This window comes from Salvia miltiorrhiza, chromosome 2, assembly GCF_028751815.1.
Source record: "Salvia miltiorrhiza cultivar Shanhuang (shh) chromosome 2, IMPLAD_Smil_shh, whole genome shotgun sequence".
NCBI classification, from domain to species: Eukaryota; Viridiplantae; Streptophyta; class Magnoliopsida; order Lamiales; family Lamiaceae; genus Salvia; species Salvia miltiorrhiza.
The window spans coordinates 74,350,657-74,374,056 of record NC_080388.1 but is presented as its reverse complement, the minus strand read 5'-3'; the positions used below and the strand labels follow the sequence as shown (position 1 = coordinate 74,374,056).

Here is a 23,400-nt window from a genome sequence, read left to right as displayed (position 1 = left end):
TATAGTTAGAAGGCGTTTGGTTTGATGGATGTGATAGATAAGATTAATAGCATTGAAGAGTGATAAAATAATCCATCCAATTTTAGAGTGATAAATAATCACACAATTGTATGATTAGAGTGCAAACCGAGTTATTCATCACAGGCCAATTATAAAAATCAAATACTTGATTAAATTAGAATATTTTATCAATCATATCTTATCACTACTTTTCTATAAAAGCAATTCTCATTACTCATGTCACCTAAAAAATACAGCAAACTTTTCATCATTCTCCAATAAAGAAAATATCCCAAGGCAGAAAGTGACAATCTGAGTGGGGTTTGAAACACCTAATTAAACACCCAAAATCATCACTGTGTACAAAAAATACATACAAGTACAATAACATGTGGAAAAGCTGACCAGGTTCAATGCACCTCAACACAACATAATTCACTATTTCTTGGTTATTATTCCTATGCTCACAGAGCTTCAACAAATAGCTGTTATTCCAAAAATGGCACCTATCTTCCTTGAGTTGAAGAGAAGAAGATCTAAAAAGGTACTAATTTCTAAGTATTCAATATTTTATTTGCTGATATTACTTCGACATAGTGCTACTCTGATTTTCTCTTTTCTTGATTTTTTTGGGTGTTTTTTAATTTTAATTTTTTTTACAGTTCCATGGATCTTCCAAAATAAAAGGTATGATCTTGAAATTTTTTGGGTTTTTCTTCAAGAAATGCAGAAGAATGCTGAAAAAACTGGTTGCATAACTATAAAGTTTCCCCCACTTTCTCTACATTATTGCAGTAATATCAAATAAAGAAAAAAAAAAAAAGATCTTGACACTTGGGATTATGATATGCAATGTTTACTATTTCTTTTTATGAACATTATCACCAAAATTACCATTTTACTAATTGTCTCCATTTTATTTGCCTGATATATTTTGCAGTAGCATTCCAAAATTAATTATGGGCTGTGATTTCACTCAAGGAAAGGAATGTGAGCTGCCTTTATTTTATGGAATGAAGATTAAGGTTAAAAATAAAGGTGCCAATAAATGGTGTATATGAATTATGAAGAGCCAAGTTTGGATAAATCTCTACATTTGGAGAACTGAGAGATATCAGAGACTGGCATCATATTATGTTGACTTGTTCTCGAGTTTCCCCTTCACAACTTCACAACTTCTATAATATCTATTGATTTATGTAATTTTCCATTTTGTTTCCATGTTGTAGATCTCAAATTTATGTTTCTTTTAATGGGTTGGTCATTTTCAAGATTCAAGTATTTTCGGAAAATTCCATGGTAAAAATTTGCACACCTATTTTAGGATTGCGACTACATCTTTGAGTTGTTAATAATTTTTTAGTTATAAATCACAATTAGCAATATGGTTTACAATAATAATATGCACCTCCCATGTGGTTTACAATTATTAATATATAAAATACATTGTATAAAATAAGTATTATTATATATACATAACTAAAAAGTATAATGCTTTTTATATGATAATAATAGTAATATTTTTTTATGACAACAATTGATCAAACAAAAATTAATAAATCAGCTTAATTTCTAGTTGCAACATTAAGAATTATTTCTACAAAAACTCATCACAAACATACTTTCTACAATAGGCAAAGTCCTAAATCTCTTTTATTCTTATTTTAATCTCCTTCCTCTCATGTCGCTATTTTTCCTTTCGCTTTCTCTTGTCAGCTACAAGCCTCTTACATTCTCTCGTCAACTTCAAACCCTTATTCTTTATTTATGTCTTAATTTATTTAAATGTTAATGTTAAATGCAAATGACGTGGTTTTAATATGTTCAAATGGACATTATTTTAGTAATCGACATATTTGATACGTGGAATTTCATACGGCCACTTCAGTATTACGTTTGACCAGAAAAACAAGCAAGATGGCAAGATTAGAAAAATTAATAATTAAATAATTTTAATATAAATTTTAAAATTCACGTGCAAAATAAAAAATAAATAAAAAAAAATTGAAAGTTTAATAATTTATGTATGCAATTAACCTATTAAAAATACACCAATGTTTTTTTTTTTTAGAAATGGCAATTATCGTGTGCGTGTGTTGGTCTAATGATAGGAAGTTAATGCCTAAGACCTGAGATTCTGGGTTCGAATCGTGCGGTTTTTAAAATTTCTTTATTTAATTATGTAATTTATCCAAAAAAAAGTGGCAATTATCAATTTAATGAGATAAAAATAATTGAAAACTTACACTGAACTTTTCAAGTGTAAACCGATTGCAGAAATTGAATTGGAGAAATCATGAGAGTGATATCTCAAGGTTCTAGATTCCTCTTTAACAAAATCAAGTCCACTCCTTCTTCCACCTTCTCCCTCGCGATTCTCTCCGGTTCTCTTTCTCAGGTTCGTGCAATGGCCTCCGACGCAGCTGCCTCATCACCATTCAAGAAAGTCCAGATTCAGAGGGACAACGGGGTAAGCCTGCGTCTCGTTTGGGTTTACTTCTCAGCTTGTTCGACGCGTGGAGTGAGCGTTGTTCCATTTTAATTTTTCTAGGTTTTGTCTTAATTGCTATTTTGATCAATTTTTGATTGGAGAATGCTTGGATTTCAATAAATTCTTCGTATGAGGGGTTTCGATAATTGGCGTATTTTTTGCTCTTGAGCTGAATTGCAATAAGAGGGGTTTTGCTGAGCATGAGCGACTGTTGTGTGTAAAATTGATAGCATTTCCTGCTTGCATTTGCATCAATAAACAAGTAATTGTTGACTGCAATTTCTTCGATTGCCTTGTTTCTGTTTTATGTTTTGTTTTTGTTTTTGATTTTGGGGTCTAAAGTCTAATCATGTTGGGGTAAAAGAGGGGCTTTGTTGAGCATGAACGACTGTTGTGTGTAAAATTGATAACATTTCCTGCTTGCATTTGCTTCAATAAACAAGTAATTGTTGACTGCAATTTCTTCGATTGCCTTATTTCTGTTTTATGATTTTTTTTGTTTTTATTTTTGTTTTTGGGGTCTAAAAGTCTAATCATGTTGGGGTAAATGAATCTAATAGACATTTGATGCCTACGTGATTGGGAAAGACAATGCTCCTGGGATTGTTGTGCTTCAAGAATGGTGGGGTGTTGATTTTGAGGTCAAGAATCACGCCCAGAAGATCTCCCAGTTGGGTTCGGGCTACAAGGCGTTGATCCCGGAGTAAGATACAGTTGATTCCCATGTTAATCGAGCTTGATTTTTCTTGCTGTTGCTAGTGCCTGATGTTTTGTGGTGTTGTATCATTTGTTTGTGCAATGTAGTTTGTACAGAGGGAAGGTTGGTTTGGAAGTCGCGGAAGCTCAACATTTGATGGATGGCCTCGATTGGCAAGGTGCCGTGAAGGATATTGAGGCCTCAGTCAACTGGCTCAAGGCAAATGGTTCTAAGAAGGTGCACTGCTGAATTTCTGATTGTTTCAGTTTCTACTATACTCGCTGGCTAGTGTAAGTTTGTGAGCAGGAAACCGTGAAGGAATTTGTAGTTGATATCTAGTAGTTTCTGTTTGTAGTTATCAAGTTGAAAGATAGCTCCTAATTTGAATGTCTGCATTAGACGATAATTGTAACAATTAGTCAGTTGCATGTATTTACATTGGTACCAAAATACCGATTGATTTTAGAATATAAGATATTAGGACTTTGATTTTTGAAGCGTAACTTAGACAGAGACGAAAAGACTCCCCTGTATGCATGAACATAGCTTGCAATTAACTAGCTCAGTCTAATTAATGAGAATTTCCTCGTGATTTTGAATAAGAAGAGGGCTTTATTCTGACTAATATACTCGAGTTGGCTATTTCAAGCGGTATGCTAACAAGATTTGTCGAATTAGGTTGGTGTAACTGGATACTGCATGGGTGGTGCTCTTGCTATTGCAAGTTCTGTTTTGGTACCTGGTGTTGATGCTGTGGTAGCTTTCTACGGAGTGCCTTCACCAGAGCTTGCGGATCCTGCCAAGGCTAAGGCTCCGGTGCAGGCCCACTTTGGCGAACTTGATGGTTTTGTCGGGTTTTCGGACCCAAAGGTATCACCCAAGATATACTTGAAATGCTTTTATTGTGCACTCCTCCCTATTTTTAAGTTTCCAAAATATTACATTATGCAAAATTCATGAACTTTCAAATCAAGCTTTTGAACTTTTTGTGAAAAAATATTAGGTTGCTCATGATTTGTGTCCTCAACTTTCAGCGAATTCCAGAAAATGTTCTTAACTTTCATTTTCTATTCAAAAACCCCCAACTCTAAGGTTTTCCAAAAAAAATGTCCAACTATAGAAAATTCGGCGACAGAATGATGAGTCATTGATACAATTTATTATTAGCTTTAGCTATCTTTTATTTATTTAATAGTTATTTAGGGTTAGAATAAACGGATTAGGGTGATTGGTACGATGGAATGAAATAAAGAGGAAATGGAATGAAATGGATATAAGGATGTAAATGGCAAACATTGGTTGATTTCTTTGCTTGGTATGCACAAAGAATATGGAATGAAATCGTTATTTTCTCTCTCTATAAATTTACTTCGTCTATAAAAATTTTGCCACAATTTCCTTTTTGGTCCGTCCACAAAAAATTTGTCACTTCCATTTATATTAGTAGGGTCCACATATCTCTACTCACATTTAAAGTGGGACTCTTACTCCACTAACGACAACTTTCCTCATTTTATTAAAACTCGTGTCATCCAAAATGTGGCAAATATTTTGTGGACGGAGAGAGTATCTTTCTAAAATTAACTCTTTAAAATATCGAATGTTTCTTCAATGTGCGCCTTTTTTCTCCAGACTGGTAAAGATCTAGAAGAGAAGCTGAAGGCATCAGGAGTTCCCCATGAGGTTTACTTCTATCCCGGCATCGGCCATGCCTTCATGAACTGCTCACCCGAAGGGGCACAGAGAAGGAAGAAAATGGGGATGCATGACGAGGATGCTGCAGCAGTTGAGCAGGCTTGGTCCCGTTTCAGCTCGTGGATGGGCCGTTTCTTGTCGAACTGATCATCACAACGGTATTCTCTAAATCCGATCCCTAATGTTCTGGAACACGGCTAGTAAACTGATGAGTGTTACATTGTGCTTGTTGAGGCCTAGAGTGTGTGTAATATTCTCAATTTTACTGTGCTATGCTTCATAAATAAAAGCTTGTTTTATTTGAAATATATTGTGAGATTTTATGGTGTCCCTTGAAAGTGTGTTGATGTGGGCCTTTCCACATTGGTTGAACAAAAATATTTCTGGATATAGCTGTAAATAAGTATAATTGAATTTAAATGAAATTGTTTGAGTTTGTTTAATTAGCCATTTAGCTCGTTTGAGCGAGCTTTAATATTTTACTTAAGAGTTTGATTTGTTGAATACTCCTTAGTCCTTCACTTAGCAAAGTTAGGGGGTGTTTGGCTGATTTTATAAGCTCTTCGAGACAATTTATAAGTTATTTATAAGCTTATAAATAACTTATATGTACTTGAAAAATATTTGATAAAATAAGCTTCTGAACTATTTATAAGTGGTAGATATATGCTCCAATATTAAATCCTCCAAAATTAAATCCTCCAAAATTAGGTTTGTTATTTTCATATATCTTTCTAATTTTCTCTCTTTAACTCATCGTTCTTTATTTAACTTGTAATCTTAATTGTTCAAATATTTTGATAACTTGTAAGCTCTTAAAACTTTTTATTTTATAATCTTTTGAAACATCTTATAAGCTATTTGAGCTTATAATCTCTCTAAAATAAACTTAGTCAAACTCCTCCTCAATGAACTCTTCTTCTTCTTCATATTTTTTCAGTCTAAAGTTAGAGAACTTTACTATGCAATATATTGTTAGGGTGCAAAAAAACTTTATGATTTTAATTTGTATTTCCTCCAACCTATTTAACATGATTCATTTTTCATTTTGGACTATCTCATTACAAATTATCCATTTCAAAAAATGGAAATCCTTTTATTTCACAAAAAGTTGTGGACTCTATCACTTTTATCCTTTAATTATTACTCCTTCCGTCCCGCGAATCTTGAGTCAATTCTTTTCGACATGAGAATTAAGAAAATGATTTTTAGTGTGTTAAGTGTGGTAGGTGAAAAAGTGAAAAGGTGAATCAAGAGAATTTTTTTTGCCATATAAGGAAATGACTCAAGATACGTGGAATGCCAGAAAAAGAAAAATGACTCAAGATTCGTGGGACGGATGAAGCATTTTTTAAAAATTATAGTTAAATTTTGACTGCAGTAACTTGTTAGTCATAATTTACAAAGTTACGATGTTCAACTTGAATCTTCTTTTTATGAATTTTGCCTCTAATTTCGACAAGCTTTGATTTACACCAGATTTAGTTGATGGGAAGTTGACGCTGGCTATTATTAAGTACTAACTTTTTAGTCATAAATTTGAATTTAACCAATTAGTTTAAAGTTTAAGTAAATCACGACCATTTGTAGTGGTACCGTTCAATGGAAACACGACATTTTGATCATATTAGTCATTAAAGAATCTTATTAACATTAACCCAATTAATTAATTAATTATCAAAAACCTACTACATGAATGAATTGACGATTCGCATATTCAAAAGGCCTACACGTCATCAACATGAAAAAAATAGGCAACTAATTTTCTCATTACTACATCTAAAATTTAAAATAATCTAATAAAACAAACGATCATGGCCAATTAATTAATAAAATAAAGTTGCGAAGCTTCTTTCTTTAAACCAGAATAATTAAAGGGTATAAAGCTAATGTCAGAGGCGCAGTAGAATATTTTGCAAGTCAATTATGAAGCTGTTGGGGTAATTTAAGTATTAATTTATAGTACAAATGTATAGCTTTTTATTTGTTGCCATTATCTAAATAATAATGTCACATTCCGACCCCACCAGCTAGAACATATTCTTTGATGCTTTATTTATTAATTATTTTGGTTATTGGTAATAATTAGGTGTTCAGTTCATAGAGTGAAATATAAAGAAATACATAATGCATAATTAAAATACTAATCTACAACTCCTTAATTCCCGTGCCGAAACCAAATGTGGCCAACAATATTGGGACGGAGGGAGTAGTAGATTTGCACTATTATAATTTGGAATGTCTAGTTAATAAATCCTAATAGAAATTCTAATTGTGGGTTAATTGGATTTTAATTGGGATTGGATTTTAAAATCTTAATTAAAAGTTGAAACCCTAATTAATTTCTAATTAACTTGTGACGGCATGGATCATAGGATAGTGTATAAGTACGGGAAATAATTACAAAGATAAATGTACTTTTTAAATAAAAAAAAACATCATTTTAACTGAATTTAATTTTGTAGCTAGGTTAGCTACTTCAATTTGTCGAGTACAAATGTAGAATATATTATATCAATTTCCATATGTGGTCACATACATTAATTCATTCCGCACGAGAAAATAGAAATACAATGATACAAATGCTCATTAATTAAAGGAAATAACAAACACGACAATCATGAAGATTACAATTTGGATTTTAATTCTAACTTAATAATTTTATTTCACATTTATGATACGTTTCGTATTTGTCAAGTTAGTGAAAGAAACAGTTTACAAATTTAATTTACCTTGAAATGCCTCCTACTTATTCGAATTGTCAATTGATCACTTGTATTTATATTGATTACTATATGATATTGCTAAAATTTTCGAAACAAAAAGATGTTAATATGCGATTTCTTAAATACATAAGACATGTTAAATTATACTATATCACAATTTATGTTAAATTACTACCCCACAATATATTACTTTCAAAATATCAACTTATTTATCTATTCTATCATGTAATGAGTCTTTTTTTTTCACAATATAATTGATTAATCATTATTAACCCTACCTAATGTGAGACTTTTTCTCTATTCACAATATATTCAGTCACTTTTATTAAAATATGTGCCGTTCTAGTACTATTGTTTAAGTACAAAGGAAGTATATTCGCTACAGACACATAGTATTATAAGTTTTCACTTATTATGGATCCTGAACCTAGCATCGTAAATTTACATAGTGAAATGACGAATCTACCATATATCGATTAAAAACAATCCATAATTTATATTTTAAAAAATATACTTCGCCCGTCCCTAAAAAATACTCTATTTTTATCATTCTGGTAACAAAAAACCAAGTCTATTTCAATTTATAAACATTCCCATAACACACCAACCCGTGGTCAACGGTACAGACCGAGCGGTTCCAACCCGTGGTCAACGGTCTGGGCCCGAACCATTGACTTTCAACCGATTACAGTTCGAATTGAACACCACCATCATCCTCAATATATCAACTTATTTACCTATTATACTACCAACAATCTTTTTTTTTTCTCTTTTTGTGAGAGAATAGTAGTAATATTCAAAATTTAATGACAAGTGACCATGGAAAATGGTGGTGCCCTTCCCGAATGGGCCGTGTCCAAATTTCCCACAAAAGCATATAAAAAGCGAAGAAAAAATCAAAGTCGTCTCATCATCTCTCATGTGCCCCCCACAAGCATTCAACCCTCTTCCCATAAAATCTCATCTCCGTCAATTCCTCTGATTTCTCCTCATATATATTCACCATTTCTTCATCCTCAGGCACGCACTTCGATTCCACCTCTCAATCCCCATACCGATCCTTATCCCTGCGCCGATTTTCTGTTTCGGTTTGGATGTGACAGGCGCACGCAGTTTCGCTTCAAAATTCGGCGTCATGTATATAACCAGCGGCACCTCGGCTCTCCTAAAGAGGGCTTCTCACTCCTCCTCCACCAGAAGAGCCTTCTCCTCTTCTCTCTCTAGGAAACCAGCCGCGCCTCCGCGTCCCTCCGCTGGTAGCCCGCAGTCGCCGGGGCAGCAGAATCTCCGATCTCTGAGCTATTTGTCGTCGGCGGCGGCGAGGTGGAGCCACGGCGTTGGTTGGAACTCCCCCACCAGTGCCGCGTCGCAGATCAGGATCGCTGCTTTGGCGTCTGACAGCCTGCTGCATCGCAAGATCGCCACGATGGGTGGGTGGTATAGTCGTTTTCTGCTTTTGTTTGTTTGTTTGTTTCGTTATGGTGTTTGAGTGCTGGTGCGATTTTTTTCTTTTTTTTGTTGAGATTTTGTAGCTGCTGTTAATGTATTTTGCTGCTGGAAATGGAGCTGTTGAGTGCTTGTTTGATCGTGAAATTTTGATTGGTTTTATGTATGTGTATGATCCGCTTTGAAATGTTGGATTTTTTTTATTTAAGTGTAGGATGAATTAGGTTTCATTATTTTTTTAAATTTTTTTGTTTTGTTTTGTGTTCAATTGCTGTCTGTTTTGTTATGTTCGGTCATTTCTACGGCATAAGATTGAACACATTTGAGCTAGAAGGTTATATAAAAGTATAGCATATCCGTATCAGTATAGCCCAGAAAATGACCTTTCCTAGCATTCTGTCAATGACTTTTATTGGTCGTAAAGTGTTTCATGGAATGATTTGATCCTTTTTTTAATGGAATATTAATTTTCTGAAATATAGTTTTATATGCTTGTATTAAGTAAGCTTACTCTTCGTAATGTGGTTTCAGCCTCTGAGAATGCTTTCAAGGGAATTTTCACTAGTCTGCCGAAGCCTGGTGGTGGTGAATTTGGAAAGTTTTACAGTCTGCCTGCTTTAAATGATCCAAGGATAGGTAAGCTTCCTTACTTGGTCGAGACTTCCCATTCTCCTAGAACATGCTCGCCCTTATTCCTTAAATAATCCAATACTTACTTCTCTTCACTGCATAAGCACATCTATTGAATTTTTGAATAACCTAACAAACAGTTAACACCACACTTTTTATCTAATGTAGCTGCCAACCTTATCTGCAGTAAAAAATCTTGTCATATAGAACTTTATAATGAGGATTTGTGTGCCTGATATATAATTGCAGATAAGCTGCCGTACTCTATCAGAATTCTTCTCGAATCCGCGATACGTAATTGTGATGGCTTCCAAGTAACTAAGGAAGATGTTGAGAAGATCATTGACTGGGAAAAAACTTCTCCAAAGCTAGTTGAGATTCCTTTCAAGCCTGCCCGTGTACTTCTGCAGGTACTGGTCTTGGTTGAACTATATTGACTTTTGTACCTTCATTAGAACCACTTTAGCTGATTTCATTTGAAAATATTTCTCACTATTGCTAGGATTTTACTGGTGTACCTGCTGTTGTCGACCTTGCTTGTATGCGTGATGCTATGAACAGGCTTGGCAGTGATTCTGACAAGATCAATCCATTGGTATGTTCCATATTTTCTGCTTATTTCCGGAACTATGAAATGAGAAATTAGTAAATTTCACAAATAACATTCCTAGACTATTAATTTCGATGTGCGGATGGTATTGCAGGTTCCAGTAGATCTAGTTATTGATCATTCAGTTCAAGTTGATGTTGCTAGATCTGAAAATGCCGTTCAAGCCAATATGGAGCTTGAGTTCCAAAGAAACAGGGAAAGATTTGCTTTTCTGAAGTGGGGTTCTAATGCTTTCCAAAACATGCTTGTTGTTCCACCGGGGTCGGGTATTGTGCACCAGGTATGGAGCAACATTAGTGGTTTTATTTCCTTGCATCATATTGTTTAGTGCGATTCACGTTTCTGGTATGGTTATATTTTGTAAAATTGCAATTTTGATTGATCAGATTGAAAATTATAGGTTCTACATCAGTTTGTGCCTTATCATCTATGTTGATGCTATTATATGCCATGCTATGGTTTTAGGTCAATCTTGAGTATCTCGGACGCGTCGTCTTCAATAATGATGGATTACTTTACCCAGATAGTGTTGTTGGGACCGACTCACATACCACCATGATTGATGGGCTTGGAGTTGCTGGATGGGGAGTTGGAGGTATTGAAGCAGAGGCAGCTATGCTTGGACAGGTATGAACTCTAAATTGGAAGATCTTTCATTTTTGAGTCACTTGCCTGTCTTTGTTCAATCTCTTTTACATTTGATGGATCCAAGTCAAGATGCTTTTGCACCATGTAACTAACGCAATTATCTGACAGCCAATGAGCATGGTGTTGCCAGGAGTTGTTGGATTCAAGTTGTCAGGGAAGTTACGGGATGGTGTCACTGCTACTGACTTGGTTTTGACAGTGACACAAATGCTAAGAAAACATGGTGTTGTTGGAAAGTTTGTTGAATTTCATGGTAATACTAATACTCAATCTTGATGTTTCACACACTTTGCCTCTATTAAATCACCTTATTAAGGTCATATTGTTGTGAACAGGTGCTGGTGTGGGTGAAATTTCGCTAGCTGACAGGGCTACTATTGCAAACATGTCTCCAGAGTATGGTGCAACTATGGGGTTCTTCCCTGTAGATCGTGTTACCTTACAATACTTGAAATTAACTGGCAGAAGCGATGAGACTGTAAGCACATATTACAGCATTTGCTAAAATATAATGAAAATTATCTAATCCCATACTATTTTTTTTTGTTTGCAAATCATGTAACCCCCAATGAATCAATATTTAGGTGGAAATGATTGAAGCTTATTTGCGTGCAAACAATATGTTCGTTGATTACAGTGAGGTAGACTTTTATGCTTGTTGTGATACAGTGTTTCTTAAGAAAACTTTTTAGTTTTTTCTGAATATCTTCTTCATTCTCTCCAAATGCCAGCCTCAACAAGAACGAGTGTACTCATCCTACTTGCAACTGGACCTGTCAGATGTTGAACCATGTATCTCAGGACCAAAAAGGTTTTGTACCAAGAATTCTGTGTGTTCATTCATCTTTATTAGTTGCATGTGTTTGTGATACCCATTCTTTTACTTATTTGATAGGCCTCATGATCGTGTAACATTGAAAGAAATGAAAGCTGACTGGCACTCTTGCCTTGATAGCAAGGTTGGATTCAAGGTGAGGATATAACCTGTAATTTATTGTTATTAAACCTTAGTTTTGACATTCAAAAGGCCCTGTACTAATGGTTTAGTGTTGCGGGATGTGAATGAAGTAGGGGCTTGTGGTACTCTTGTTTTTTGGTTTGGAAATAATTCAAGAGAAGCGTTATGTCATGTTTATGTTTGATTGGTACTTCCTTACCTGGAATTCTACTAAATCATTATCTAACTGCAAATGTAGGGATTTGCTGTGCCCAAGGAAGCACAGGAAAAAGTGGTGCAATTTTCATTCCAAGGACAGCCTGCAGAACTTAGGCACGGCAGCGTTGTGATTGCTGCAATCACAAGTTGTACAAACACATCAAACCCCAGTGTTATGCTTGGGGCTGGTCTCGTAGCAAAAAAGGCGTACGATCTGGGTCTACAGGTTTGCTGTTTTGTCATGAACGCAGCTGAACTTTCGAATTCAAATGTTTTCATGTAAAGCTAATGCGGATAATTTATCAGGTAAAACCATGGGTCAAAACAAGCCTTGCTCCAGGCTCTGGAGTGGTGAAAAAATATCTAGATAAGAGGTACTGATTGTGACTTCAATGTTATGTCCAATAGTTTGCCACGGACAACAGACAATGTGTGCTTTCAATGATGCAGTGGGCTGCAGGAATACTTGAATCATCAAGGCTTCAATATTGTCGGATATGGTTGTACAACTTGCATCGGCAACTCTGGTGACTTGGATGAATCAGTTGGTGCTGCTATAACAGAAAATGGTAATTGCACAGCTTTGTCTTCCTATATCTCGAGAAATATGATTATCGAAGCTATACTCTAGTTTGTCTGTGTTTTGTTGCATGCTTGTGAAGTTTGTCCTATTAATTCAGTTTTTGCTGTGTTCTCCAGATATTGTTGCAGCTGCAGTACTTTCTGGAAATCGTAATTTTGAAGGTCGTGTCCATCCCTTGACGAGAGCAAACTATCTTGCCTCACCTCCTCTAGTTGTCGCATATGCCCTTGCTGGCACGGTTAGTGATTAATTCTTATTACAATTCTGTACAATCATCAAAGTTTTTAAGTGAAACACACATACCGTATTAGTCCCATGAACGACAGAAATGCCCTATTTTGTGCCTGTGTTTTCCTTTTATAACGAGTGCCATAAGTGTGAAATTTGAGTTGGGCATATCTGAATTTGCTGAAAATATGTTGATCCTCGAAGGATGAATGCATTATCGCCTGTTTACTTACTTTGACAGGTTGATATTGATTTCGATAAAGAGCCAATTGGTGTAGGCAAGAATGGAAGAGAAGTATACTTTAGGGATATCTGGCCAACAACTCATGAAGTCGCTGAGGTATGCAAAATATCTGTATTTCTTTTAAATTGCATGATCTTAAAATGATGAACCCGCTGACTTTGAGGAGAACATCTTTTAGGCGGTTCAATCGAGTGTATTGCCAGAAATGTTCAGGAGCACGTACGAGGCCATCACTAAGGGTAACCCCATGTGGAATCAGTTAATCGTTCCCAATGACAAGCTGTACTCATGGGATCCAACTTCGACTTACATTCACGAGCCACCGTACTTCAAGAATATGACCATGGATCCTCCCGGCCCACACAGTGTAAAAGATGCATACTGCTTGCTGAACTTTGGTGACAGTATCACAACAGATCACATCTCACCGGCTGGAAACATCAACAAGGATAGTCCCGCTGCCAAATATCTCATTGAACGTGGAGTTGAACGCAAGGACTTCAATTCCTATGGCAGTCGACGTGGTAATGATGAAATCATGGCAAGAGGAACTTTTGCAAACATCCGTCTCGTCAACAAGTTGTTGAAAGGGGAAGTTGGCCCGAAGACAGTCCACATTCCAACCGGAGAGAAACTTTCCGTATTTGATGCTGCAATGGTAGATCTCCTCGAACCTTCCCCTCAATCTATTCCAGCGTAAACATATACTCCATCTTCTGTCTCGTATTAACCTAAACAAATCTTCCAGAAATACAAGACTGCGGGGCAGGACACCATTATCTTGGCCGGAGCAGAGTATGGTAGCGGAAGCTCCAGAGATTGGGCCGCGAAGGGCCCTATGTTGTTGGTAAGCCAAGCATGCTGATTATTGCTATAATCCATTACACTAACACGAAACTCCAAACTTATTCGGGTTACTCTATCATTTCAACAGGGTGTTAAAGCAGTGATTGCCAAATCCTTTGAGAGGATCCATCGCAGTAATCTGGTAGGAATGGGCATTGTCCCTCTATGCTTCAAGGCCGGTGAGGATGCCGAGTCATTAGGGTTGACGGGTCAGGAACGCTACACCATCGACCTTCCCAGCAAAATATCCGATATCCGCCCTGGCCAAGACATCATTGTCCGCACGGACAATGGAAAGCAGTTCACATGCACTGTCCGTTTTGACACCGAGGTAAAAACTAAAAAACCACTCATCATCCGCTTGCTTAATGGATCAAATTTCTGCGTCGTATCCTGCTTATACTTGTGTTTCAGGTCGAGCTCGAGTACTTCAACAATGGCGGTATTCTTCCGTACGTAATTCGCCAGCTGATAGTGCAGTAAGAGGCCATTTTGATGAGAGCCATGAACCACATTTCCTCGAATCTATACAATGTTAGAATAAAAATTTCCATTATTTTGCATCCTGTCAAAAGGTGATGGAGAATTCTATTGCTTCCTTCAAGGTCAAGCAACTGCAATGCCATGCCATGCCATGCCATGCCATGCAAGAAGAGTAATTTCCTTTTTTTGTAATAAAATTTCGGCCTTGGATGGAAACAGGAGAAATATTAGATTTTTATTCGGCTTGTGCTTATCGGTGCGCACTGGATAAACTCATTTGGCGCCGTGCGCCGGCGCCCGATTAGTAGTACAAATGGTGGAGATGAATTTCAAAGTTTTTTAGAATGATATTTGCTCGAAATGAAGCTTATAATTTCCAATCTTATGTTGAAATGGTGTTCTTGGATAATTTCTTGTGAGGGTTAATTGCTTATAACTTATTGAACTGTTGATATTTAATACTCTGATTTTGCTAATTAGGATTTTGGTAATTGTTATGTCAAATTTTAAAATTTGTAGGGAAAATTAGAATTTGATGAAAAGTTTAATACTCCCACCGTCTCATAAAAACGTACTCATTTTGTCATTTTTGGTCGTATCATAAAAACATGTCATTTTCTATCTTTACACACTATCTCACTACAATTTCTTTAATTTTCATCTCTACTTTTCATAAAGTGGGATCATTTGTTCATTCATAATATATTTTTATCTAACATTTTTTAAAATCTATACCATTTTTAAAGGGGTATTTTGTGTGAGACGGAAGGAATAATTTATAGGCAATTAACTCTGGTTATAATACGATACAATGTTGTTCTATCACCTTTTTTTTTTTTTTTTTCTCTTTTGAGCTAATGTTGTTGATCACTTGTGAAGTGTTGATTGATGCTCTCATGAATAAGTGCAATAACAAGATGAAATACTATGATTATTTCGTGCATAACACATAAGAGCAATCTCATAATTTCTAGAGATGTAAACAAAACATAGAAAATCAAAATTAAAAGAAAAGAAAAGAAAAGAAAAAAAATACTTGCAGTGCTTAAGCGAGTTTAAGAAGTAAACTCAAAGTAAATTTAAATTTGATGTTAAGGAAAGTATTGAGAAAAAGTTTTCCACATTTAATTGAACATGTTGCTTCTCATTACTCCTAGATTCTCTTTGAGTAACAACATTTAATTTAACAACGTGAATCGAGTTTTTTTTTTTTTTTTAGAATTATAAGAGGTATAATTATATAATCAAATAATTCACCAGCAACAGGCGAGACTTAGGTACCTCAACTTTGCCATTTGAATTAGGTCTCATTGGCAACGTGAACCCAATATTAACTAGTCATTTTTTTATGTCCATAACCACTATATGAATGTGTTTGAGATAAATAATCTTGAAATTTGGTGATGAAAGTATTCGATTTAGTAGATTAGGCATGACTTTTAATCTCGTGATATATTGTTCGATTAAGTCTCGGGATAATGTTGCATCGAATTAATCTTATCATATTAATCTTGATGGATTGGATCAGATCAATTTTAAATCGATTTAATCTAAAGTAATCGAACACATATAAGATAATCTTATATATTACACAAAATGCTGATTCTTGATTAGGATGTGATGATGAAGCTATGCTAAAATACAAAACTACAGTTGGGATGGTAAATCAAAAAAATTAATCTAAAATTAAACCATTAGTCAACTTTTCTTTATCATTTATCTTCTAATTAATTACACATGTTTCACGAACCAGACACATGGGCCCCACGCAAAAACTATATAATCAAAGATTATGCTTCAACTTGGCTTTCCAAACAGTCTCTGTCTTCTGTTAAAATATAATTATTGCTCAATAGTTTATGACTTTATATTATTCAAATACAAATCAAGCAACATCTTAAGATGTTCCAAAATATAGTCTATTTTCTTGATTTGGATTATTTATACTAAAATAATCTTATTTAATTTTCTCTTCATCCTCATAAAAAGTATCCATGTCTAAATGGTACGGATTTTAATAAAATAGTTGAATGTGTTGTGAGTGGAGTAAGGATCACACTTTATTGTGATCGGAAAACCTACTAAAAATATACTGAATAATACATTTTATGTGCACAGACGAAAATGACAAATTGGATACATTGTATGAGGACGGAGGGAATATTAGTGAAATAAGGAAGAAAAAAAATTGTATATAAATTACTCCCTCCGTCCCCAAAATAGTTTCTCTTTGGGGACAGCACGTATTTTAAGGAAAAATAATAAAATGTATTGATAGTGGAGAAAAATATGTTATAATTATTATTGGGAGTGGTGAAAAGGTGAAAAGGTGTTATAAGTAGTATTGAGAGTGGTGAAAAAGTGAAAAGTAAGATTAAATAAAGTATTATTAGTGGTGGGGTAGTTGTCCAAAAATGAAAAGAAAGAAAGAGGAACTTATTTGGGGGACGTCCCAAAAAGGAAAAAGAGGAACTTATTTGAGGGACGAAGGGAGTATATTTTTCAAAGAACATCAAATGAATTTTCTTAATTTATATGAAAAAAAATAAAAGGAGACTATATTTCAATGAGGCAAAAGGAGCAACTTACATAAATAGAGCAATCCCACATTTTGGGCAATAACTACTGTTTGTAATGAGAGTATTTAGCAAGCAAAATTTCACTTTTAGCAGTTAAAGTTCAAAATTTGACAGCTAGTTTGTGTAAGTAAAAACAGACAAGGAAGAATAATTCTTTCCCTAGCTTGCAAGATGACTGTTTCTAGGCTTTTTTAGGCTATCTTACTTCCATCTTTGTCTCATTAATATTTTGCTTTAAGAGTCATTAACACTAAACAGCCCTTTATAGGCCTACTTACAAATACATAGTGCTTATAATGTAATTAATGATAATTAATCCACATTAACATATTTAATATATCCACGTGCACCAGAGTTGTGTATACATGTTTTGTTCAGTTCTTTGCTGTACTAAGAAGTTTGAGGTGTACACATTCTTTTGTCACTGTCAATATTGTTTATGGATGTGACAACAATCTGTTTTTCTTTGAAATATTTGGTGGGATTTTCTGTATTTAAATATATACTCATTGAAATGGCTAGTGACACTCTTACTGCCTCCATCATAAACCTTCTAACTTCTGTTTCTTCACTCCAAGATTGCATTTTTCAGCATTGGGTTAACATGTTTGTTTGAAAATCTTGAACCTCTGACTTCAACAAATTGTGGGTTTTTAGCTTTTTGTAACTTCAAGATTTTGATCTGCACTTCTTGAAAAATGCAGGCTTGTTTATATATGAAAAGGGCTTTGGTTTTCTTGATTTTTTGTTTCTGCTTAGCCATGGAAGGGAAGGGCAATGCAAGAAATTCAAGTGCCACTTCTGTTAGGCCAAAAGTGATAAGCATTGGAGCATTGTTCACATTCAACTCTACCATTGGGAGGTCTGCAGGGCCAGCTCTCACTGCTGCAATTCGAGACGTGAACTCGGATTCGAGCATTCTCAACGGGACGAAGCTCAATCTCATCGTGCAGGATACTAACTGCAGTGGTTTTCTTGGAACATATGAAGGTGAGTTTTTTAAAAAAACTTTTATTCAGTTTCTTGCCATTTTCACTAGCAAGATTGTGTCTAAGAATGGCTGATTTAGTCCTTATTAATAAGTTGTTTTTATAAGAGAAAAAAGTTTGCTTTTTGGCATGCCTAGAAGGCCACCATCATTTTATCCTGCACAAAAATGGCAACTTTTTTCTGTTAAAAGCATTGTATCATATTTCAAAAGTTTAGTATATATGACTATGAGCATGAAATTCTTGATTAGCCCATCTTAGGACAAGAGAAACAGGTTTGATTCATTGTTGTTTGATCTAAGAAAAAAGCAAGAAAAAAATTACAGAAATCTTGACATTGCCTCCTTACTTGTGCAGCTATGCAGCTTATGGGGAAAGACATTGTTGCTGCACTCGGGCCACAATCCTCGGGCATAGCTCACTCGATTTCCTACATCACGAACGAGCTTCACGTGCCACTCCTGTCGTTTGCTGCAACGGATCCCACTCTCTCAGCTCAGCATCAGTACCCTTACTTCCTCAGAACAACCATAAGTGATCATTTCCAGATGTATGCAGTTGCTGATCTCATCGCGTATTTTGGATGGGGCGAAGTGGTGGCCATCTTCGTGGACGATGACTATGGCAGGAACGGCATCTCTGTGTTAGGCGATGCACTCGCCAAGAAACGAGCCAAGATCTCCTACAAGGCAGCCTTAACCCCCGGTGCTTCAAGAGCTGAGATTGACAGCTTGTTGGTGGGAGCAAACTTGTTAGAGACTCGAGTTTTCGTTGTACATGTGAATCCGGATTCCGGCCTCAACATCTTCTCAGTAGCTAGCAAGCTTGGGATGATGAGCAATGGCTATGTTTGGATAGCCACAGATTGGCTTGCTTCTCTGCTAGATTCCTCTGAGGTCGAGCCAGAGACGTTCGAGCTCATACAAGGTGTGGTTGCACTTCGCCACCACACTCCGGATTCTGACCTCAAAGCACGGTTTGCATCTCGTTGGAGAAGGCTCGAGGGCAAAGAGACAGCGCGCTTCAACTCCTACGCGCTCTATGCTTATGACACAGTGTGGCTGCTAGCTCGAGCCCTCAACGAGTTCTTCTCTAGTGGTGGAACCATCACCTTCTCCGATGATCCGAGGCTGCAAGAGGCTAATGGCACCAGAGTCACATCTCTACGAGTCTTCAACGAGGGCTCGAGGCTGCTGCAGGAGCTGCTCAGGACAAACTTCAGTGGTGTGGCTGGTCGAGTCCAGTTTGATTCGGACAAGAATCTGGTCCATCCGTCATTTGATGTTCTCAACTTCGGGGGCTCTGGCTCGCGCAGTCTTGGCTACTGGTCGAATCAGACGGGCCTATCGACAGTTCCTCCAGAGACACAACAAACAAAGCCATCAAACACAAGCCAGCAGCATCTGTATGGTGTGATATGGCCGGGGGAGGCCGCGAAGAGGCCTCGTGGATGGGTGTTTCCGGACAACGGGAAGCCTCTGCAGATCGCGGTGCCTTACCGGGTGACTTTCCCTAGCTTTGTGACTAAAGATGAAGGGCCTTTAGGGGCTAAAGGATTCTGCATTGATGTGTTTGAAGCTGCAGTTGCTTTGTTGCCTTATCCTGTCCCTCACCAATATATCTTGTTTGGAGATGGTAGAAGGAATCCTTCCTTTGACAATCTTGTCAATGCTGTTGTGCAAGATGTGAGCCTCTCTCTCTCAAACACTCTGCTTTTCCCTCTCTAATTATACTACCACATTGTGTAGGAAGTCAAGTTTGTTGTGGTTTTTTGACAGAGATATGATGCTGCTGTTGGAGATGTGACCATCACAACAAACAGAACTAGGCTGCTGGACTTCACACAGCCCTACATGGAATCCGGCCTCGTCGTGGTTGCTCCGATGCAGGAGGTTAAATCGAGCCCGTGGGCATTTCTGAAGCCGTTTACTTGGCAGATGTGGTGTGTGACCGGGGTCTTCTTCCTCTTCGTGGGCACCGTCGTGTGGATTCTTGAACACCGGATGAACGCTGAGTTCCGGGGGCCTCCGAGTCAGCAGCTCGTGACCGTGTTTTGGTAGGTATTCGTTAACCCTAATAGGTGATTCCTAGGCATCCCATGTTTGGCTGCAGCTAAAAACTATGTTGTTTTGTTTCAGGTTCAGCTTCTCAACCATGTTTTTCTCACACAGTAAGTATTCTTTTGTCGTAAACGACGAAAATCTGGTGGTGGCGAGGCACGGCCTCGTGAAGTAGTATAGAATTTTCCGAGTTCAAAGGTCTCAGGTTTAACTATTTTTGCAGGAGAAAACACTGTTAGCACACTTGGAAGATTGGTGCTCATATTGTGGCTTTATGTAGTGTTGGTTATCAATTCAAGTTATACAGCTAGTTTGACATCAATTCTCACAGTGCAGCAACTTAGTTCAAGAATTCAAGGAATTGATAGCTTGCTCTCAGGTTGGGAGCCTATAGGGATCCAAGATGGATCATTTGTGCATAGATACCTCATCGATGACCTAAACGTAGCCGAGTCGAGGCTCCGGGTGTTGAAGAGCGAAGACGAGTACATTAGGGCTCTGCAACGAGGCCCGACTGGCGGAGGGGTGGCCGCCATCATCGATGAGCTCCCCTACGTCGAGCTCTTCTTGTCCAACACGCGGTGCCTGTACACCACCGTTGGACAGGAGTTCACCAAGAGCGGATGGGGATTCGTAAGTTTCTTGAAAATTCCTGGCTCCGTCACTGAGTGCACGTAGTAGGCCCTTCTATCGTCTCAAATTTCAATATTCTTGATTTTCATCTTTTCGACTTTCGTGCTCACCAGGCCTTTCAGAGAGATTCTCCGTTGGCCGTTGACCTGTCGACTACCATCCTCCAGCTATCGGAAAACGGAGAACTTCAACGAATCCACGATAAGTGGCTCCCACGCGAGCGATGCTCAAACCTAGACAACCCAGCCGACGAGGTTAGGCTTTCGTTGAAGAGCTTCTGGGGCTTGTTCCTTATCTGCGCCATCGCATGCTTCGGTGCTTTGGCGTTCTTCTTCGGCCGGGTTTGTTTCCAATACAAGAGGTTGAGCACCGACGGAGGGCCGGTTGTGGTTGCGGCTGGTTCGACCTGCCGATCGCGTATCTGTGGGCTCTTCAAGGCTCTTATGGATATCATCGATAGGAAAGAGACGGAGATAAAAGACATGTTCAGGCAAAAGAAGGAAGACTCGAACAGGGAAGCCGCCGCCGGCCAAGGCTCCGACGGGCCAAGGCCCGAACACATAACCTAGTTTTGTGAGACTATTGTGAATAATAAGACATATTGTTGGAGATTGATAGGTAAAATGTTTGAGAGGGAAAATGCTGCAACAGGGGCATTTTTCTTCATTCTTTACCTGATTTTTGAATTTATGACAGATAAGGAAGAAGTATAAGATAAATTAATCCTCTGCCACTGTGTGTGTGTGTGTGTGGATTGAACAATCTGACACAACTATGTACAAAATTGAAAAAAATAAACCGATTATTTGCAATAGTTTCCTGAAAAGCATTGAATTCGAGAGGAAATAGTAATATTTTTTTATTACATTAAGAACTTAAGACTGGCTACGCTTGCAGATCACTCCTTATAACAGTAACATTATAACATGATCATGAGCAAGATCGTAATTTTAAAGTAGAACGAGCAAGTTACTCGGGTTTCGCCTCTCTTTTGGGAGGATCCAGATCCAAGTAGATGAAGGGATCAGTAGGCTCTTCCCTGCGAATTTTGATCACAGCATATGAGTAAATTAGAAACTAAACAAGCACAAAAAAATTCATTTTATTGAACAACAAGAGTGGCATTCTTGATCGAGTTCTAAACAATAAGCTCGGTAGACCTTTATTAAAGTGTACTTAATTTGGCATTCTCCACGACAAGATCAATACTATAAGTTAGGGAGCAAGGCTTCATGACAAGGGTTTAGATTTTTTACAATAAGAAAGCACGCACAAACAATGTTGAACAATACGATACCCAAAAAAATATTGGAGGCGAAGGAGTTGAATACGACATACCCTGGTTTTGATCTCATGCATTGATAAAATAGCTTGAAAGGGGCTGGAATTGTTTTGAAAGGATTGCCTTCAAATAGTGCCTGTGAAACACAAAGATCTAGGCTCAAAATATGAATAGTCGTACGGTTCATATGCTCGCTGCGGCCACCGAACCAAAAACAGATAAGGCTTAGGCATTTGAAGAGATATTGCCAAAGATTTTATTAATGAATCTTCAATCTTTTATCTAAAATGACCAAGCATAATTTAACAACATGTCAAGACAGCCAACATAGGTTAAATAACAGTCACAAATGAAGATAAGTATATATGTCAATAATACATGTAACACCAAATGCGCGATAATTGTCATTCTATAAAATGATCCAAACCGTGCTCTAGCAGAGTCGCCTTTTCGCACATACAAATGCAGTGACACAGAGCAGCTGAATGCCAACAATTCAGTACCTACTCCATTGATCAGTTGAAAACTATCAAGCAACGAGTTTTACATTATCCTAAGACAACGAATTCTCATAATAATTCAACATTTCCTAGATGATCATCTCTATTGTATTTACCTCAAAGTAAAAATTCTCAAATATCACAACTGATTAAAAGGGCTTATCACACAGTAAAATTAGAAGCTGTTTCCACTTTCCACCTGAGCAAATTGTTTCTCAATGTCATCTCATTATATGCAATTTCAAGTAAAGGAAGAAAATTTAAACAAAATTAAACGACACATTTTTTAGCATTTGCATCAGCATTTTCGTAAATTAACATCGCCATTGTCATATTCCTAGAGTTATGGACCAAAATTATGCAGTAAAACTATAGGTGAAAAGAAAAGAAAATTGACAATCACGATTTGATCGAATTGGTTACTAACATAGATGACATCTTCGACGCGGTCGTTGCATCTGTGAGCTTTCACTTCGCGTTTATAGACCTCTTCGTCAACCCATGGACTGTGCCTTCTCGGCACCGGCCTCTCGCTCATTTCTTCTGGCTTGATTGATCTGATCTAGGGTTTGAGAATTGGGGATTTTGCAAACACAAAAATGAATGTTTTTTCACGTAATATTATTATATTATATTTGAATGTTTTTTGACTTTTTCGATATTACAAAAATGAACAATAAAATTAATAACGTTATTAGCGCAAAATAGAAGGGCCATAATGCAAATTTCTGAAAATAGCAGTTGGAAGTTGGAACACTATAACGAATCAACGATCTAAGAATTCGACGATTTCTTCCTCAAAAACAATAAAGAAAAAAAAATAGAGAGAGAAGAAGAAGAAGAAGAATTCAACGGCCTCAGATCCCCTTTTCAC

At 36.9% G+C, this 23,400-nt stretch overlaps 4 protein-coding genes and 1 long non-coding RNA gene across 6 annotated transcripts; 4 read left to right on the top strand and 1 right to left on the bottom strand.

Moving 5' to 3' along the window:
* The first annotated feature begins 316 nt into the window (after window positions 1-316).
* On the top strand, window positions 317-1,278 carry LOC131009349 (uncharacterized). Its single transcript, XR_009096437.1, has 3 exons — window positions 317-544; window positions 663-687; window positions 941-1,278. It is a non-coding gene; the product is annotated as an uncharacterized LOC131009349 (long non-coding RNA).
* An 881-nt stretch (window positions 1,279-2,159) lies between these two features.
* On the top strand, window positions 2,160-5,189 carry LOC131009348 (uncharacterized). The gene is made up of 5 exons (XM_057936644.1): window positions 2,160-2,470; window positions 3,052-3,194; window positions 3,296-3,425; window positions 3,867-4,058; window positions 4,821-5,189. The coding sequence occupies exons 1-5, from the start codon at window positions 2,297-2,299 to the stop codon at window positions 5,028-5,030; spliced, it is 849 nt and encodes a 282-aa protein (XP_057792627.1). The 5' UTR covers window positions 2,160-2,296; the 3' UTR covers window positions 5,031-5,189.
* Window positions 5,190-8,441: 3,252 nt separating this feature from the next.
* Window positions 8,442-14,876, top strand: LOC131009346 (aconitate hydratase, cytoplasmic). Of its 2 annotated transcripts, XM_057936643.1 has the most exons (20): window positions 8,442-9,039; window positions 9,587-9,691; window positions 9,935-10,095; window positions 10,188-10,280; window positions 10,390-10,575; window positions 10,761-10,922; window positions 11,052-11,196; window positions 11,279-11,421; window positions 11,528-11,584; window positions 11,675-11,754; window positions 11,839-11,914; window positions 12,140-12,325; window positions 12,406-12,473; window positions 12,550-12,668; window positions 12,799-12,920; window positions 13,152-13,250; window positions 13,333-13,812; window positions 13,903-14,001; window positions 14,089-14,331; window positions 14,415-14,876. In XM_057936643.1, exons 1-20 carry the CDS (start codon window positions 8,745-8,747, stop codon window positions 14,481-14,483), a joined length of 2,988 nt encoding a protein of 995 aa, XP_057792626.1. In that variant the 5' UTR covers window positions 8,442-8,744; the 3' UTR covers window positions 14,484-14,876. The 2 variants fall into 2 exon arrangements, with proteins under 2 accessions (XP_057792626.1, XP_057792625.1); XM_057936642.1 differs by having other exon boundaries at window positions 14,089-14,876.
* A 2,585-nt stretch (window positions 14,877-17,461) lies between these two features.
* On the top strand, window positions 17,462-21,477 carry LOC131009195 (glutamate receptor 3.4-like). Its single transcript, XM_057936447.1, has 6 exons — window positions 17,462-18,052; window positions 18,409-19,736; window positions 19,830-20,107; window positions 20,190-20,221; window positions 20,335-20,744; window positions 20,858-21,477. The coding sequence occupies exons 1-6, from the start codon at window positions 17,761-17,763 to the stop codon at window positions 21,311-21,313; spliced, it is 2,796 nt and encodes a 931-aa protein (XP_057792430.1). The 5' UTR covers window positions 17,462-17,760; the 3' UTR covers window positions 21,314-21,477.
* A 69-nt stretch (window positions 21,478-21,546) lies between these two features.
* On the bottom strand, window positions 21,547-23,088 carry LOC131009334 (uncharacterized). Its single transcript, XM_057936640.1, has 3 exons — window positions 22,954-23,088; window positions 22,083-22,162; window positions 21,547-21,783 (listed from the first exon to the last, which is right to left on the bottom strand). Exons 1-3 carry the CDS (start codon window positions 23,062-23,064, stop codon window positions 21,714-21,716), a joined length of 261 nt encoding a protein of 86 aa, XP_057792623.1. The 5' UTR covers window positions 23,065-23,088; the 3' UTR covers window positions 21,547-21,713.
* Window positions 23,089-23,400: the final 312 nt, after the last annotated feature.

What these genes read in the sequence shown, in the direction of transcription:
- LOC131009348 (XM_057936644.1), top strand. Translation starts at nt 2,297, where the DNA reads ATGAGAGTGATATCTCAAGGTTCTAGATTCCTCTTTAACAAAATCAAG. An exon ending in TACAAGGCGTTGATCCCGGA is followed by an intron (nt 3,195 to 3,295) that starts GTAAGATACAGT and finishes TGTGCAATGTAG; the next exon opens with TTTGTACAGAGGGAAGGTTG. An exon ending in AGGCAAATGGTTCTAAGAAG is followed by an intron (nt 3,426 to 3,866) that starts GTGCACTGCTGA and finishes TTGTCGAATTAG; the next exon opens with GTTGGTGTAACTGGATACTG.
- LOC131009346 (XM_057936642.1), top strand. Translation starts at nt 8,745, where the DNA reads ATGTATATAACCAGCGGCACCTCGGCTCTCCTAAAGAGGGCTTCTCAC. An exon ending in AAAGTTTGTTGAATTTCATG is followed by an intron (nt 11,197 to 11,278) that starts GTAATACTAATA and finishes TGTTGTGAACAG; the next exon opens with GTGCTGGTGTGGGTGAAATT. An exon ending in ATAGCAAGGTTGGATTCAAG is followed by an intron (nt 11,915 to 12,139) that starts GTGAGGATATAA and finishes CTGCAAATGTAG; the next exon opens with GGATTTGCTGTGCCCAAGGA.
- LOC131009195 (XM_057936447.1), top strand. Translation starts at nt 17,761, where the DNA reads ATGCAGGCTTGTTTATATATGAAAAGGGCTTTGGTTTTCTTGATTTTT. An exon ending in CAGCTCGTGACCGTGTTTTG is followed by an intron (nt 20,108 to 20,189) that starts GTAGGTATTCGT and finishes GTTTTGTTTCAG; the next exon opens with GTTCAGCTTCTCAACCATGT. An exon ending in AACCATGTTTTTCTCACACA is followed by an intron (nt 20,222 to 20,334) that starts GTAAGTATTCTT and finishes CTATTTTTGCAG; the next exon opens with GAGAAAACACTGTTAGCACA.
- LOC131009334 (XM_057936640.1), bottom strand. Translation starts at nt 23,064, where the DNA reads ATGAGCGAGAGGCCGGTGCCGAGAAGGCACAGTCCATGGGTTGACGAA. An exon ending in GCGTCGAAGATGTCATCTAT is followed by an intron (nt 22,163 to 22,953) that starts GTTAGTAACCAA and finishes TGTGTTTCACAG; the next exon opens with GCACTATTTGAAGGCAATCC. An exon ending in TGCATGAGATCAAAACCAGG is followed by an intron (nt 21,784 to 22,082) that starts GTATGTCGTATT and finishes CAAAATTCGCAG; the next exon opens with GGAAGAGCCTACTGATCCCT.